General features: G+C 38.6%; 1 protein-coding gene across 5 annotated transcripts in view; it reads left to right on the top strand.

Moving 5' to 3' along the window:
- Positions 1 to 17,998, top strand: part of LOC104692282 (solute carrier organic anion transporter family member 1A2) — a 44,982-nt gene that overhangs the window by 21,199 nt on the left and 5,785 nt on the right. For 4 of the 5 annotated variants that reach the window (XM_010404213.4, XM_010404215.4, XM_020584883.2 and 1 more), the window contains 8 exons: positions 8,575 to 8,673; positions 9,777 to 9,918; positions 11,281 to 11,413; positions 12,124 to 12,230; positions 13,975 to 14,121; positions 14,427 to 14,525; positions 14,950 to 15,183; positions 17,223 to 17,387. In XM_010404213.4, coding sequence (XP_010402515.1) covers positions 8,575 to 8,673; positions 9,777 to 9,918; positions 11,281 to 11,413; positions 12,124 to 12,230; positions 13,975 to 14,121; positions 14,427 to 14,525; positions 14,950 to 15,183; positions 17,223 to 17,387 — 1,126 coding nt within the window. Of the gene's footprint in view, positions 1 to 7,787; positions 7,940 to 8,574; positions 8,674 to 9,776; positions 9,919 to 11,280; positions 11,414 to 12,123; positions 12,231 to 13,974; positions 14,122 to 14,426; positions 14,526 to 14,949; positions 15,184 to 17,222; positions 17,388 to 17,998 lie in introns of those variants that run through there. The other variant, XM_019288628.3, reaches the window with a different exon arrangement.

Below are 17,998 nucleotides of genomic sequence, written 5' to 3' on the forward strand. Positions count from 1 at the left end.
TGATTCAGAAAAGAGCCTTGTGCAGAGCAGCAGAGAGGCACAGACTTCAGGACAAGCGTCTTTAAAATCCGTAGTTGTTGAATACCTACTGTATATTTAGAGTGGGTATCTTAAACTCTGCTTTTGATTTCAGAGTATTTTCTGTTGCATAAATTATTGTCTACATAGGTAGTCTTTTTTATTATTACTATTTTTCTTGATTTGCAGGATTCCTACATGTTTCCACTCCAGCTAGTGACCATGATTCTCATGACTGTAGGCTTGCTTTTGTTAGTTTTCACGGAGTTCCCACGGGCTGCAAATGGCTCATTTCACTTTAGAGAGCTATGACTTTGCCACATACCTATTGGAGTTGTGTTCATGCTTAGTTGTGTTAAAAAATGAGCAATGTTGGCAATGATTTCATGTCGACACAACATTTCATACCACTTCATGTAAATGAGGGTTTAACACATTCTCAAATTTTTTTAAGATGATGTCATAAGCATAAGCATTAAGTCATAAGCGTTATGATGTCATAAGCGTTAAGATGAAGGCATAATCTTCATGGTTTTGTGGATCACTACAGCTCACTGCTTTAAGTCATATATCATCCTGCTGCCTTCTATAATACTCATAACAGTTCATAGAAGTTGAAAAAGCCACTGTTGAAAGAACCACAGAAGTTATCACCGTAGAGGTGAGGTATTTTTTATTAGAAAGTCTTAAAGCTACACTGTTATTTGAAGTTAGTATTTTAACTTTCACTGCCAAAAGACAATGTATATTTCATGCAACTTTAACCCTTCTGAGAAAGAGTATCTGCTTCAGGGGATCCTATGAAAATTTCCCATGTTTTAAAAATGAGATGTTTGCAGCTAGAAAGCCGTGCTCACAGGTGCATGCCAGGCTATGTGTCTGACTCCCAAAAGGTCCTGGATCTTCCACTCAGATGTTTCACACCTTTTAGGACTGACCTAAGTAAAGTGTGCCTAGAAAGGCCAGGAGTATCATCTTTAATCATCTAGCCTGATGATATCTCTGCACACAAAGCATGTTATCACACACCAAAAACCTTGTGGACTTGATGGATAGTGAAAGTGAAATGTTATCAGGTTACATAAACCACTGATTGATGAATCATAGGTAATGTCATTTTTTCAGAGGAAAAGACTCCAGAGTATTGAATGAGAGCTTTGGTGGATGGATGCTGTGTTTATTCCTACTGGGTCCCTTGTGGAGACACTTAGGCAGAACTCTCCCAGCACCTACGCGTGCACATAATCTCACCTTCACAGGTAGTTACAAACAGCCACTCACACACACAGTCTGTGCACGAACAGGAGACAAAAAAGTGAGATGGGTTCTTTGCATGCAATTCTGAGGTGTTTAATGGCAACACACTCAAAGGGGGCAGAGGCAAGAAGAAACAAAACCGAAAGCCCAGGCCAATTTTATCCCAAAAAATCCCAAAGGCGGGCAGAGCATCCAAAACCAATAGTCTGAGGGCTAGGGGGCAGAGGAAAGGTTGAATGACATAACAGGAGCCAATGGGAAAAGGGATGGGAGGGGGGAGAGGGCCAGTGACCAGCAGAAGCTGGACAAAGGGAGAACTTTCTGGCCGAGTGTTGTAAGGAGAGACCACTTCTAGGGCAACTTGGGGGGTGTAAAGTGGACTCACCAACCGCAACACCAGAGAGACTTTGAAGCTTTGAACTTCCAGTCAACCTGCAGTACATTCGTTCCTATAACTTTTCTCAAAGTTCATACTTGAGACAATTTGCCTTGTTAGTGGAAAGCTGACGACCTGATTACACAACAAATCCCTTTGTACTTCAACTAGGAGGTACTGCCCAAAAGTATATAATTAGGCTTTCAACATCCTGAAAAGCTGTTTCGACAATTGAAACATTTATGTTTTCTAACATTTAATACTGGAAGTTTGTACAACAGAATGTCTTCTAGACTTGCAGCAAATTTTATGAAAAATAAAGAATTTTATTTCTTCATAAATTTTCTGCAAGGCTAGAAAGCATGAATATGCTTTGCTAAAACAAAAGCGAAGTCCCCAAATCCATACAAGTGCAAATCAATGTGCTAAACTGCTTTCTTAAGGGAGTAACTGTTATGACAGTATCACTGGTTTAAATAAATAACTAGTTATGAAACCAGACCGCAATAATATTTTGCACATATGCAGTATTATCTTCAAGGTAGGGTCTGAACACTTTCTAGAAAGGTCTATTTATTGTTCTTGTGTAAAAATTGAGGCAATCATGAGTTGAAGGGGATGAGTAGAGTTGATGGCAGGGTTGAGGATGGAAGATAGATCTGAATTTTCATTTAGCCTGTAGCTGACATGAACTCTGTTGAGGTGAGAGGGAAGGAAATCTTACTGGATGGTCAAAGTAAATCTGAATTCAGACTCAAAATAGGCAGAAAGTTTTGTGCCTGTCTGTATTTCTGCACATACAGGGGTAAACATCACCCTACTTTTTTATTAGATGCAGGTGGATACTTTTCTACCTGGTTTGAGTAGACCAAGGTTTTACCTATGAGTTTATTCACAGGTCACTACAATGAGGCCTTGTGGCTCCTCATGATTTACCTTAGTTTGGTATAAACACTGCCTAAATAAATACATTTTTGATTAATAGAGAATCAATTAAATTATTATATCTTTCCTTATTTTGCATCCTGCTTCTCTTTCTTTTGAGAAAGTAGGTTCACAAAGTATCTTGAGCAGGGTTTTTTTCATTTATGCAGATGCTGGAACGCCAATGAGCAGGTGAAACAAGTGAAAATGTTGTGAAAGAGTCTTTGTTGTGAGGTTCCTATGCTCAGTTCTGCTGGTCTGTTCAAAGGTTGAAATTTGCAGTGGAGCTTTTGGAGTGTGTATCCAGAATAGGACACAACCCTGAGAAGCCAATTCTGTGTTGTCCTTGTAAGAAATTCTCCCTGTTAACCTCCATTTGACTGGGAGGTACGTGGCTATTCAGCTATCACAGCTCTGCACTGCCAGAGAAGCAGGTCTCAGCAGACACTTCTGAGAAATAAAATGGTTTTAAACATTGCTCTGAATTCAGCTCTGAACTGACGGGGTGAATGATGGTGAACCTACTCTGTGTCATGATATCCTTACCTGTTTTGCCATGCCATGTCCTATGGGATGTCCGACCCTCGGTTGCTGTGGCTCTGTGGAGATGCAGTTCATATTCCCAGCTTTTCATGCATTAGAAGTGGTTGCTTACAACTGCTGTGTTGGGAAAGAGCTACTTGGTCCTTAGTGGTTTCAAAATAATATGTGAGGGCAGAAATGTCTTCTGTATTTTTGGTAGGTAAATCATCATGACATACAACATTTAGACTAGGACCAATAATTATACTCTGCATTTTTCACTGAGAACTTTTACTGCTTTCCATAAGAACACTGTTTATCCATTTGAATTTCCTGTGAGTTTGCACAAGCAGCTGTAAGTGGGTCCTGACCTTAGGCTGGGAGATCCTGGCTGACAGGATTTTTGTTCCTTGGCCAAGATGAGTAGATCTAGAATGACATAAAGAGAGATAACCAGGACAGGTGTCAGCTGACCTGATTTTTATCTGTCTAAAAATTAGTTATCCAGACTAAGCTAAGCTCTTGAGACTTCCAAATCAAAAGGAAGAAAAAAGCACCTCCAAAGAGGTTCTTCCTCCTACTTGCTTTAGACAGCTGTCTCGAAATGGGATAAATTACTGTCTGGAAATACCTGACTCTAATTCCTATTGTGAGGCTCTGGATGAGGATCTTCAACACAACTCCTTGCTACGAATAGGTTATACCTGATTCTGTACAAATACTTGATGTTCTTAAGGTTTATTCCTTGTAATGAAGCAGTTGAATGATTAGAGCTACCCCTGAAACAAAACCTATCCAGACAGGAAAAGATACATGTGGTCTCAGTTTCTCAAACACAAGGTTGATAATGCAGGAAATATGAGCTTAGTGAGAATATGGCCTTTAGCAGAAATCCCATGGAGAAGAAGGGAATTCTGTATGCTAAGACATCATAGGCTCTCTGTAATGCTTTATTACCCATGAATTAATCACAATCAAGAACAATGCTGAATTCCCTATGTGTTGAATTTTACATAAATTTACTGAATAGTAAACTGTGCATTTATGAACATATGATAACTTCATATATCTACTCCTCTCTTCTTGGAGAGCTGTTTAATTTGTACCTGTTGCCAATTATAAATCACTTAAACTACCTGTTAAAATAACCTCTGGGTTAATTTTTCTGCCATGGAGATAAGTATTTAAAGGAAATTTTAAGTGCCTGCTACAAGGTGGTGTTTACTTGACTGGAAATTTTGATTTTCATTTTTTGTGATTCCTTTGTTGGGTCTGAATCTTCAACCTTACTTGTCCGGAGCTGAAGTTATTGTTGAACAAAATAATATTGCAGAGACTGTAGAATTACACAGTCCTGTATGTGATGTTACTATGATTTTTTAATCTCAATGAAGTTTATTTCATGGTTATTTATTTAATAATTTATTGAACTCCAAGACAATGGCTTTTATCTGCCCATTTTGCTTATTTCAGTGGGCAGTGTCCTCACAGCTCAGATCATAGGTTTTTGTCTTATTATTTTGTCAGAGGATTTTTTAATTTCCCAAACGTGGCAGTGGGTAAGCGAGGAAATTATAAAATGCAAGAAAACTGTTGAAATACATTAGGGGGAAATAAGAATTTACCTCAGATTTTTGTTAGAGGATCAAAGGTGGAAACACGTTTTCTGTTTCTGGTTAAGATGTATAAACCAAATCCCAGTACGGGCAGCCATCAGGTTTGATTTGGAGACTATTAGGAAGAGAAAACAGAAAGCAGTGCTACAGCTCTAACAAAATGCATATTTTCTGAGGAAAATGAGGCTTTTCACATATTAGAACCATGTAAAGATCTTTTTACTTGAGAGTTTTTCTCATGTGTGAGAACTGAGAAGTTACCATATCAGAAATTCAGGCTTTCATCAGTCCCAGTCCCACCCTCACCACACGTTTTACACATGGCATTTAGGATTTTGGTGTGCATTGGCACTTCTTTCTGGGAGGGGGACAAACACAAGTGTCAGCAAGAGACTTTAGGTCACAAATGAAACCTGTCTGAGCACCAATACTTGAAGGTGTATCTACTGATTCTTAAATGTGATGTCTAATGGACTTAATCCAAGTCAAATTATCTCTTCTTGTCATGTTAACCAGAACTATTTATGCTTAGTCAAACTACTCTCTGATATTGTAATGTCCAGTAATCAGCAACATAATCTCATTCCCTTCTTCCCTTCTGACTCTGTGTCACCCTTTTCTTGAACTCCACCCAGCCTGTAAATTCACACATTATGTGCACTCTTAAAGTTCTTTTCTCTCCTTCGAGTGCTCTCTGGATGTCTTCAGTGGGCAGGATTGTCTGCACTTCATGCTCAGAGATCTGACACAGATGTAGCCCTTGGACTTTTTTTTTGCAGGGAAGAGAAAGAGATGGGCTTAATTTTCCTTCTAAGAACTCAGCCCATGTCTGTCACATCTGAGTGAGTACTCTAAAATGCACAGCTGAAACAATTTGGCAAAAAACCAAGTTTGGTCCCATTTTTAACAATGTAGATTAAAATTCAAAGTTCAAGTGTGCCATATCTGTGATTTCTTGCAGAAACCTTTTCAAAACTGTAAGTACCTAATTGTTTTGCCATGAGAATAATTTCCTTTGTCTCAGTCTAACATTAGTGTAATTGCATTTGAGTAACAGTTTGAACTGTACCTAGAAAACAAGATTTCAAAAAGCTTTTTGCAACCAGAAAAATAAATTAGTTAAAAATTCTGACACCATAATTGCTCTCTGAATCACTGCGTTTTGTGATTTTTAACCCTGTTTGTAAACAAAACAAAGATGTAGCAGTTTATCTATATGACTAAGCTGAGCTAAATGGAAAATGGATTTTACATTGGAACTAGGATGTCCTCTTGGGGATTAGACAAGGCAACTTGCAAAACATTGCATCATCAACTTTTTAATCCATATATTTGGGTGCCTTTGTCCTTTTTATCAGTTAGCTAGAGTGAAATGTGATTTAGAACTATAAAATGTACTGCTGGGTTTGTGTGGGACAAATGGGTCCAAAGTGATGTCTCAATGCTTGCCTGCCTGCTGTTGTCAGCTGCACCAAACAAGCCTGTTTCAGTCCACAGAGGAAGCATCTGCTTTGGTTTTAAGCCAGCCTTGTTCAGCCCAGGTTACCTTGGATGCTGAGTGTCCTATGGCTGCTTTGGACTGCTCACACTGTGAGATAAATCTTTGTGCACTGTGCAAAGTGGGTGTCTTCTGATCACTTGTCTGTCTTTCTGGTTGCCCATGGAGATTTAGTCAGACAGTGGAGATGAGTGGAACAGGCAGTTGTGGTGTCACTGCCAACTTCTTATCCTGCCATTAATATGTCACCAACTCAGTGCAGAAGTGGAAGGAGGGATTTTACTGCCCTCTTCCCTGAAATTTCAGAGAACGTTGCAGACTTATGAGTGGGATTCAGGTTCAGGTGTTTACATGACAGCTGGTGGGTCAGCAAGAACCCGAGGACAAACTTTTGCATAACTATATTTTAATATAACTATATTTTAATATAGCTGTATTTCTGCCTGTTTAATGAGTTAAAGAGGTTTGCAGATGAGTCAGAAGAGCCTGAGAGTGTAAACAAGGTACGCCAGAGGAATGTACAACGGAGAGTAGGTAGATGGGAGAAGGGAGTGGGAGCACTCTTGGTTCATCTTTAGGCACAGAAATAGTAATTTAAATTTTAACCTAGACTTAAAGTGTGGCGTGAATGCACCCGAGCTGAGTGCAGTATGCAACTGTGTCTTTCTGATAATTTAGGCTGTTAGTCTGTGTTGGCTTCAGTAACACTTGATGAAGTGTGACCACAAAATATTATAAAGCTGGGGAAAGTAATTTCAGAATCATAGCTGGAAATAATAGTTCTGTCTACTTTGTTATTCAATTAATAATCTTAATAATCTTCCCAGTAAAAAACTGATTGAAATGCTTTTTTTCCCCTATCATAATTTATGCTCTGAGGGAAGGTATGAATAATTAAATGCAAACAATGCTGTTTTGTCTTCTCTAATTGCATGAGGAGCAGTGTGATGCATCTGATTCCCCAAGTCAAATGGTAACAGGCTGTCTGGTATCTTGTAGCACAAGAGAAGAGAAAACCTGCAATTAGCCAGATGATGTTCCCTGTGTGTGATAGTGAAATGCAGGGACTGGTACAGTAAGGGGAAGAATCCCTTTGCCAGCTCCTAGAAGAGGACAGACATAGGGGATGGCTGTGATGTTTTGGCGGTGCTGGTGGGCTTCAGAGAAAAGCAGTATTTAGATAAGGTGTAAACAATGCCCTGGGATATAAACTTTTATTCCAAATTGCAAAAAAAAGTACAAAGCTGTACGAGCACAGTCCTGTGATTGAACACAGTTTGTGCAGGAATCTGTGAGCAGAGCAGAAATAAAAACTATGTATCCATCATAGCTAATTGTCTGAGTGCTGACCACCTACAATTAATTGTAAAGTATTTCCAGGAATGCTGTAATGGTGCATTATCTTTTTAAAAACTGGAAGTGAGAAGGTAGCTATAGAAGGAGTTAATGCTTGTGAATTTACTAGGAATCAAGTAACTTAGGAAACACATTTGAGAGGATTAACATTGTTGTAGAAATTAATGTTTGAAGAGCTTGACCAGGAGGGTGCTGAGCTGAAGAATTTGAAACACAATTGAGTCCTATTGGTGGACTTGTCAAGCTTGCTCCCCAGCCCTGGATCCATGAAGTGGAAAACACAGAGAAGAGCAGGTGCTGCAGGATCACACTTAGAAAGTGTATCCAAGACAAAAAAAGAGGAAATTAACCTGTATCCATCCTCACTATAAGGTAGGGCTCTGACTTGCCCTGGCTTTCTTCAGCTTACTCCATCAGGCAGTAGGGAACTGTATTGCATAACTTTATTTAGCAGAGTCTTTGTAGGAGTCCTTAGAATGAGATCTGTTTAACTCATTGTGCAAACCCTCAGATGTGTCGGCACTTTTACAGGTAAGTATAGCCAAGTCCCTGGGATATATTGCTCCTTCTTTGAACACATTTTTGGAATATATGTAAAATGTTAAGAAAGCAGGTGGCTTAGCACTACGAGGCACACTAATCATCAAGTTGAAATGGAGATAAGTAAAAGTAGGCAGACAAATAAAGAGGAATATTTTTGAAAATCTTGGGATGAGAAGGAGAGTGGAGTCTGTTTTGAACTTGAGTTGGTCTGGTGGTTTTGTTTTATTTTATTTTCCTCTAATTTTAATGCCAAAAGATTAATGTGTGTATTCTAATCAAGTTGCTTCTTTTAAAATAAAGTCTGTTGACTTGTATTTTTCATTGGAATCCAGTTTGCAATTATTTAAGGAAAATGCTAATATATCAAATCTTTTAGAAGGAATCTAATATTTTTGTGAACATGGGACAAAAAATTTTGTTCTTTTCTCTCATCTTTTTCAACACTGTGATGGGATGACTGACAGACTCAGAAACAGACATCAGTATCAATTGAAAAAGGCAACATGAAGGACCCTGAGAAGCCACATGCTGAGGACAAAATCTGCTGCATTTCCAAGCTGAAGGTACAGCAATATTTTAGCAATTTTGATGGAACACACAACTCTTATTACTTGCATATACAGTATTTTGGTAGAAGTTACAGCCCAGACTAAATGAATGGATAAGCTGTTCTTTTCTACCCTTAATGTCCTAACCAAGGTAAAACAAGTTTGTGAACAATGGGGCTGGCTTTTGCTCTCCCTGAACTTTACCTGCTGTGATGTGTTGGAGGTATTTGTTGATTGCTGCTTTGGAGCTCCACCACTGACTTTGTGTAATCCCCCCAGTCTAACGTGTTTACCCTTCCTTCTTAAAGCTGTGAAATGAGCCTTACTGACTGGGATGTGGCAGTAAAAACCGGCTGTTGATATTGAATAGTAATTCAAGTTGTTGAGAAATGCTAGTAAATCTTGTAAATTACCTTATTTTTCATAGTAATTAAAACCCCAAATACATTTCTTTTGCCTTTTAGATTTTGCAGCAGATGTATCTAAAAATAATATTGATTTCATTTCATAAATTCTCTTTATAAAGAAGCCTGATGTTAAAAGAATTTGAAAACTACTGCACTCATTCATTTTAACTTTTTAACTGTCAGTTGCTACTAATTGTCTTGTAAAAAGGACATGTTATATACTCCTTCTGGTTGAAATTACTTGTTCTGGGCTTATGACCTCTGCTGAGATGGGAGAGCAGATCCTGGGTCAAGTAATTCAGCCAAAGGAAACGATCCTAGTTCTGCAAGCAATTTGTCATTCAGATGAACAGAGGGTGGGAAGGTCCTGCAGATGGCAACCTTGCAGCAGGCACACGGCTGCCTTGGCTGGGTAAATGGGACTTGGGATTTCTGAAGACAGTCTTGGTCAATTAGAGATGGTGAAGAACAAAGTTTTCTAGTTTTTTTTTTTTCTTTTTTTTTGGTGTGTGTGTTTTTGTTGTTGTTTGTTTGTTTGTTTAGTGAAGCCATAACTCTAGAAAAGAATAGATGATGGGATTTGCACACGTCAGTGAGACAGAACTGCTCACTTTTTTGACTGGAAGCACACCTTCAGTGAAGGCAATAACCATGGAATATTCATAAATATGTTACTTTGAATTCTTTATGCATTCTTCTCTTCCCTTCCAGGTATTTCTGCTGGCACTGTCACTTGCATTCCTTGGGAAAACTATGTCTGGTGCTTACATGAACAGCATGTACACACAGATAGAGAAACAATTTAATATCCCAGCTTCTTTGGTGGGCATCATTAATGGAAGCTTTGAAATTGGTAATCTCTCATTTGAATATTTCTGATTCTTTGAAAATGTAATATGTGGTCTGACTCTCATTTGCTCACAATTACTGTATGTGACAATAGTGGCCAGCTCTGTCATTCCATTTGAGCTGATATGTAACAATTTCATGTCTTGGAAACTAATAGGACCACTTAAATGGGGAAGTTTAGGTTTAAAAACTGGTTCAGCTAATTTATGCACTACCATAAGATATGACAGAGAAATTAACAAAAGAGAACTAATTTATGAGCTTTGTATTGAATCTTCTTGAAGAAAACAAAAAAAGCAACTGTGTAAGCTTTGTTTGAATTTAAGGCCATATTTAGCATTTTATAGTTCCTTTCATTAAATTTGGTTGGAGTGGATTGTGAATCCTTACCTGAACTCAATACTATTTCAAGCTTTTGTATCTGTACAGCTGTACCTGCAAAGAAAGTTTCCAGTTCTACCTTTAGTGCCTGTTGCCTTGCCTGTCAGTAAGTTTTATTGCCCAGTGATAAATTCAAATGCACATCTTTAAGTGTCATTCAAGCCACGGGTTCAATATGGTCTGTTTAGAAATTATACATAAAAAAGGCATTGTCTTCTTTCAGAGCATGACTCTCATCACTCAGAGACATGATTTTGTTCTTCTGACAAAAAGATCATAAAATTAGTAGGTGTACAATTACTAAATTGCTATTTTTATAGGGCCTGATTCATAATATGAAGCTTGATTCTTTTCTTAGTTGCATAGCAATAAATGGAGAAAATCAACTGATTCTGAAGTGAAAGTGGAGGAGAGGAAAATGAAGATTTTTAGCACATTTTTTTTTTTGAATGGTCCTGGGTATAAAAACCTGTATTTTTTATTCTTAAAAATTTACTGAAATTAATATTAAATTATTATTCCATTTTTTTAAGATGATTGTCATCTTGTGTTTATTATTTTCACTACAAAAACACTAGGAGATACACTTCCGTATTTCCCTACACATTACAAAATAAAGAATCCTAGGGGAATAACTTCCTAAACCAGCTATTATTCTGCAGTCCCTGGGCCTGATCTCTATGCAAAGTAGTGGGAAATTTCTTCTCTATAAAGGTGCACTCAAAAATCTTTCTCACTGTGATCTCTTTTCCACTCTGCCTTTTATTCTCATGTTCTTTTCATGTGATGTAACTCTTCCAAAAAAAGATCATACATAGCAGGGAATTATTGCACCATGTAGGCAGTTCCCTGTCTGGTGACACTTTTTACAAGACAAGAAAAGAACCAGCAGCTGAGCTTACAAGAAGTACTCACATTTGTGTTGCACTTTCAAAGATCATGGGATGCCTTGGTTTGTGAATTGTGAACTAGGTTCTCTTTGCAGGTAACTTGCTGCTGATAGCATTTGTGAGTTACTTTGGTGCAAAGCTTCACAGACCCAGAATAATTGCTTTGGGCTGCACAATTCTGTCACTGGGATGTCTTTTGATATCAGTTCCTCATTTTCTGTTTGGAAGGTGAGTGTTTTGCTTAGCTCACATCAGCTTCTGTGATCCTTACTTGCATGAATCCATACATCCTTCCACTGAGTGTGTTGCTTATTGAGAGAGACATTGCTGAGCATGGATTCAATATGATCATTGCAGAGCAGTTTCTTTTGCTTCCGAGATGGCTTCAAAAGTCAGTCATCACTTCCTGAGGAGAGTCTCCCCTCTGGTGGGCACCTTCCCTTGCCTTTGCCTTCATCATTTTGCTCCCCCTTGTGTGGGCTCTCCCAAGAAACAGTGTGCTGTTATACTGTCACTTTACACTACTAGCTCTTATCTGCTTGGATGGGCAAGAGAAGGTGATTTTTAAAGGTCTCTTGGTTTGGAACCTGGATGACAGACCACCTGGTCACTGTGTTGGCAAGGCCTGCACTGACCATAATGATTCATCAACTACTTTTAAATGATTTTTGCTTGGCTTAAAAAATTAATAATGTAGGCTTGTGTAGGTTTCAATCAGAAAGGTGTTTTTTGATCCTTCAGTCTTGTTGTGTCAAGTGTGGAATGGCTCTGACAGCCTTGGTGGCACCCTCTCTTCAGTTAACTTTTGACATGGATTCCCTTCTTCCTACAGCTACACACTCTTCTTATAGGTAGCTCCAGTACTACAGTACAGACACATGAGATGGTTCTCATTAATATCTTCTTGACCTGTGCATGCTTTCCTTTGATTCCAACAGGTATCGTATTGAAAGCAGCATTTCACAACGGGAAAATTTTTCAGTGATGCCTCTATGCCTTGTCAATCAAAGCTTGTCCTCTTTGCCTACAGAGGAACGATCAACAGGTATGGCTTTTCCTATGCCTATTAATATTTTTTTCTGTGTCTATAGTGTCTAAGTAAATAGGTTTTTATTTTCATTAGCAATCACTTCAGGGTTCTGCTGTTGATCAGTACTGTTTGAAAGCCTAGAAACTAGAGGTCAGGAAATTTCCTGGCCTTTGTGTTTCTTTGGTCTGTGACTCCAGAGCTAAAACATTTCATTCATGCAGTTTTCACAGTATCCAGGCAATTCAATTAACATCCCTGGTAGTCCACTTTGGGATAGTATAACACCAGGTTATTCTCACAAGTGTTCCTCTTTTTGACTTGAAATCCTATGATGCCACGAGGAGGTTGGAATCATATTTCAAAAATGGGTAAGAGGCATAAGGATGCTTTTTTGTTGTACCACATAGGAAATAAAAGTCTGAGAAATAGAGCTAGAACTAAAATATAGACCTCAATTCCCTTTAGAGAAAATAGTTTAAACTAGGCTAAAACTTATCTGTGAGACTGAAACATATATGTGCACTAGCAATGTGCATGTAAAGGAACTACTGGGAAGTCAAAGGGCTCAGAGGAAATCATTAAATAATCACACACAAAATTCTCATGCTGAGGGTAGGATTAATCTCCTGGGTCTTTAGCTACCTCAAATGGAAGCATTGAATCAGAACCATTCCTTTAGACTCCCTTGGTAGCTGGACAAAGGAGACTACAGAGCTCTTGCAGAGCTTGTCTCTTGCTGTAAGGACATTCATGCTCCGTACTTTAGGGTGGATCAGATTACCTCTTGGGTCTGCCTTCTGACTGCTGGAAACTTAGGTGATTGGTGGATGGTAAAAGTTAGGTGACCCGAACCCCACAGTTTATTGTTAAACTTAGTGATGGAGTTCCATCAGGGTGTGCTAAAGCTGAATCACACTGCTGTAATACTGTCTGAATGAAGTGGCATCAAACCTTAGTGTTGTGCTGCAGTTTCCTGTGTCTCCATTTAGTAATGGATGCAGCTTCCAAGCTTTCCAAGACTACATGTCAGTTAAACTATTAATTTTTGCATCTGCGCAAGAAGCTGTGAAATGGGCACACCTAACAGCACTTGGAATTAACCTTTCGCTCGAAGATTTCAGATACTGTATTTTCCCATTTTATAAATGTAAAAATAAAGGTATAGAAAGGCAAATAATTTTCATCTAAATGATTTACAGCCACTCAATATGCACATTAGAACCCACACATCCTCAAGCCTATGCATGCAGTTGGGTAAGGTGATTGTTTCTCTATTAGTTTATGGACAAGCAAGACTGTGATGTTCATATATATGAGTCCATTTCCTGTGTGAAGCGAAAGCTGGACTGAATTTGACCACATCTGTGTGTAGATTGCTTCACCTGTGTTTGCTGACAGCAATCTGACTTTGAAACGGGAGATCCAGGTTTCATCTGTGGTCAGTAATGCATCCACTCAGAAAGACAGCAGTTGCTGCTAACAAAGCTGGTTTTTATTTGATAATGAATTTGCACTGAGAAATCTCAGCATGAAAAAGTGGGAGAGAGCAGTGGAATCTGAAGCAGACTATGGGATGAAGAAATCCCAGTTCAAGGAGAGAAAGGAAGTAAAAGCGTATTGTGACCCGTTTTTTCTCTTTTTTTTTTTTTTAATAGAACAGGCTACCCAAAGTTTAAGCTATTGGTCAATTCTTTATCTCTAGATTTTCATTAATAGTTGGGATTAAGACATTGATTCTGACTTCTTGTTTTGCTCACAGAATGTGAAAAAGAGCCTGGGTCCTTGCTGTGGATATTTGTGATGGTTGGAAACATAGTACGAGGAATGGGTGAAACTCCCATCATGCCTTTGGGCATTTCCTATTTGGAGGATTTTGCCAAAGCAGAGAATTCACCTTTCTACCTGGGTAAATCTATGCTATTGTGATAACTACCCTCCCCCAGACACACACACATAAACAAAAGCAAAAGAAAGGATTATTATGATGCCCTTCAGTCCAATAAAGGAAGACAGAAAACAGTGATTAGTGCCTTATCAAAATAACAATATTGTAGAACTTGTAATTTAACCGGAGAGAAACTTTTTGGAACCAGGCCATTTTTAGGTGCAAATGCCTTTTCAGTAGAGCTGCCCTAACCACATGTAACAATTCCAAGAAGATAATTATGTCTGGGTTCTAATTCAGGATGTTTTCTCTCTTTCCTACTCTAGCATGTCTGCATACAGCAACTGTAGTCGGCCCCTTCCTTGGTTTACTGTTGGCTTCATTCTGTGCAGAGCTGTTTGTTGACATTGGATCAGTAGGTGCAGGTAATGGGTGAATATATAAAAACTTATTTTTAAGTCTACGGTTGGTGTATTTATCAGAGCCAAAAGATGTTTCTTTGCTAATATGTGATAGTCCTACCTGAGTTTGTTGGTGTTTCTTTTAGAATGGAAGGTCTGTGTATAATATTCAATTCACAAATCAATATGCTTATAAATTATTCGACGAAAAATTGTGTCATCTGGCTTAACATAGGAAAGGACTAGAATTAATTTAATACAAACCGCTGAAATTTCCCAGAAAATTAGCAACATTAGAAAAGAAGACTGGAGAATATTCTCCTTCATGAGCCTCATTTTAAGAATCATTGAAATGCTTTTACGTCAGAGATGACTAGGAAAACACAAGATGACAGCAAAGAATGTTTCTGAACTGATCCAAGATGTCTGGTTTTGTGTTTTGTTATAGATGAGATAACTATAACAGCTACTGATGCCCGCTGGGTTGGAGCATGGTGGCTGGGCATTTTGATTTGTGCACTGCTGAATCTTCTCGTGGGAATACCATTTTGGTTTTTGCCCAAGTCACTTGTGAAGGAAGGTGAAACCAATGAACCTGAGGAGACAAGTGAAAAAAGAGTAACACCATTGCAAGAAAATGATAAAAATGGAACCAAACAGACCATGTATGAAATTGCTAAAGGCAAGTTATATTGGATTTATTTCCTTCTTACTTTAGTCCTAAGGTGTGAACTGTGTGTATTTGTGTAATTAAAGATGGGTCCAGGATATGCAATGCCTACTCTGTTTTCATGTCTCTGTAGCTCAAAGGATTTGTGCAGGGATTTAAAATGGCTCCTTGCAGAGGAATAAAGCTGATTTCATAGATCCAGGATCTGGACTCCTTCCTTTTCCCCTCCTGCATTTCAGGTGTATGTAGATCTTTTCTTCCCATGAGAGGGGGACTGAAATCTGGTTAGGAATATTACAACTCAGTGAGCTGTGGATAAGTTGCAGATATTAGTTTCTTGTACCCCACATTCACTGTGCAGAAAAGCAGAAAACCAACACATAACTTGTGTCTTTCTTGAATCCAACTGAAAGCCCTAAAAGGGAATTGACAGGTGCTTAAGTGTCTCAAAAAAATTAATTACTGTTGAACAAAGATGTATTCGACTCACATTTATTAATGTTACCATTAGCAGCTTGCACATCTGTGGCCTTTCAAATCTATATATCTGTAGGAGGTTATTTTTTCCTTCTTTATTTGTTGCTGGTTGGAAATGTAAGTGAATAAAACATGTCAAAGACTATCATCTTCAGAGTAGTCTCCTGATCCTGTCCTGCTCAGGGCCCTCATTTTCAGAAAGTAAGTGCCATGTGGCAGCTCCCTCTCCATCCTGCTTCCAACTGAGCCCTGAAAATTCACCATACTCAGAGTGAGTACTTAGATCTTGGCTGATGTTGAAACTTCATTTTGATGTTTATCAAAATGAAGCATCTCTTTCCGCTGTCATGTAGCCTTAAATGAATCCATGAATAAAATACTGTTCTAGTGAGGAAAGGTTCCTAACTCAGATGTGGGTCCTTAGTACTCCAGGGTCCTTTCCAAGCTTATGTTTTCCTGATTATTCCCTCCCCGTGCTTCTGTGAATGTTCACTGTCCCTGAATATCTTGAATGTAGAACCTTTTCATTTCACAGAATAGTTGAGGTTGCAAGGGACTTCTGGAGCTGACCTGGTCCAACCTCTGTTCAACCACTTACTGCCTATTGACCAGGACATATTCAGACGACTTTTAATCACCAGGGATTTCAAGTTGAAACTTGATGCTTTTATAGTTAAAAATAACCCAAAATAAGATTAATTGAATAATAATAAAATTTCCTCAAGAAGCCCTGATTAAAAGTGTCACTGCCTGTGTAAATAATGCAGCCTATTTATAGTGTTTCTAACTGACTAATTTTTGCAAGATTTGCATACAGATCTTCTTCTAATGAGGTACTTGCTTACCTCTGAAAGATATACACCCATCCTAAGTGGTGCCCACTTTCAGTGAGGCCCAGTCATTGTTTTGTAGATGCTTATATTTATCTGCAGAGTTTCTTGACAATAGCTCAGCACATTAATTAACAGAGAACACTAGACAAAGGGGAATTGTGGGGCTTTTTTTATGGTTCAAATCCTGACTTAATGGGCATTAAGCAGAGAAAAGACCTCTGTAAATTAGTTTCTCAGATGCTTCCTTGGCTGAAGGTTGGATGATACAGGTTTTGAGAGGATGGTCACAGCTCTCTTCAGGCCTCTTCTTCCCCAGCAGCAAAACCCAAAATCAGTGTTCAGGTCTCTGGGGGCAGAGACCTTGTCACAGATCTATAGTACATCTGCACCCCTTTGTGCCAAATGCCGGGTGCAGGACAGGGGTTTTGATGAATGCTCTGAGGCATGAGATGAGAGAAAAGGGAGGAAAGATGGGGCAGTAGCTGCTGCTGCTGTGATTTATTATTTTTTTATAAGCACAGATTTTTTAAGTGTGAGGGTATCTTTGGGTAGAGGAGAAATGTTAGGGTACCCTGGGCTAAGCAAGTAATCTTTGGCCTGTGGTGTCTGGCAAAGCACAAGATTTAGCCTGATCCCATTCAGGACCAATTCTGTTCCCCTCTTTCCCCCACAGCCACGCTGAGCAATGGGTCATTCTTTTCATAAAGCATCACACTAACTCATGGCATTATGTCATTCCAGATTTCATCCCCTTCCTCAAGGCTCTGTTTCACAACCCCGTGTATATGTTATTTATATGCATAACTGTGTTACAGTTCAGTGCCTTCGATGGCATGATATCCTTCATGCCCAAATATCTGGAACAGCAGTTTGGAAAATCTGCATCAGATGCCATCTTTTTAATTGGTATGTTTGAATTTTTCTTTGCTCTGTTCTATCAATTAGTGATGTCTCTATTCAAATTATCTATATTTTTACATATATACCTATGTTCATGTGTATTTACATGTACATACTAAGGTTAAATGCTTCTACATGCGAGGGATATCACGCTACAAAGCACTTTTAAATGCTGTAGGGTACACATTAATTTATAATATTTATGTAATAATTTATTGTCCTATAGAAAGGTAGAAAGGCATGACTCCAGGATAGGAGCATGTAGGACTGGGTCCTGATTCAACACTTGAGCTAGAATAGAATCTCAATGCATTTTCTGCTAAACATCTAATTTTTTGTGCAGAATTTTATAATCTAATTCGCATCTTTTGAATTGGCTCAGAAAATTCAGCTGATATGAAACTAAGCCATGTGATATTTGTGTAAAAACACTTCCAACATGTCTTTCAGTCAAAATTTGTTTCATTAAAGTATCAATCAGCAAAGAATGCGAGAGCACATTGAGTAATCTCATCTCAAAACTGAAAAGTCTGTTCCTCCTTTCTGTGATGCTCAGGGTGCATTAAGATGTACCTTAAGATGTGCACTAGATTATCTTTCTGTTGAATTTCTCAGTC

This window comes from Corvus cornix, chromosome 1A, assembly GCF_000738735.6.
Source record: "Corvus cornix cornix isolate S_Up_H32 chromosome 1A, ASM73873v5, whole genome shotgun sequence".
NCBI classification, from domain to species: Eukaryota; Metazoa; Chordata; class Aves; order Passeriformes; family Corvidae; genus Corvus; species Corvus cornix.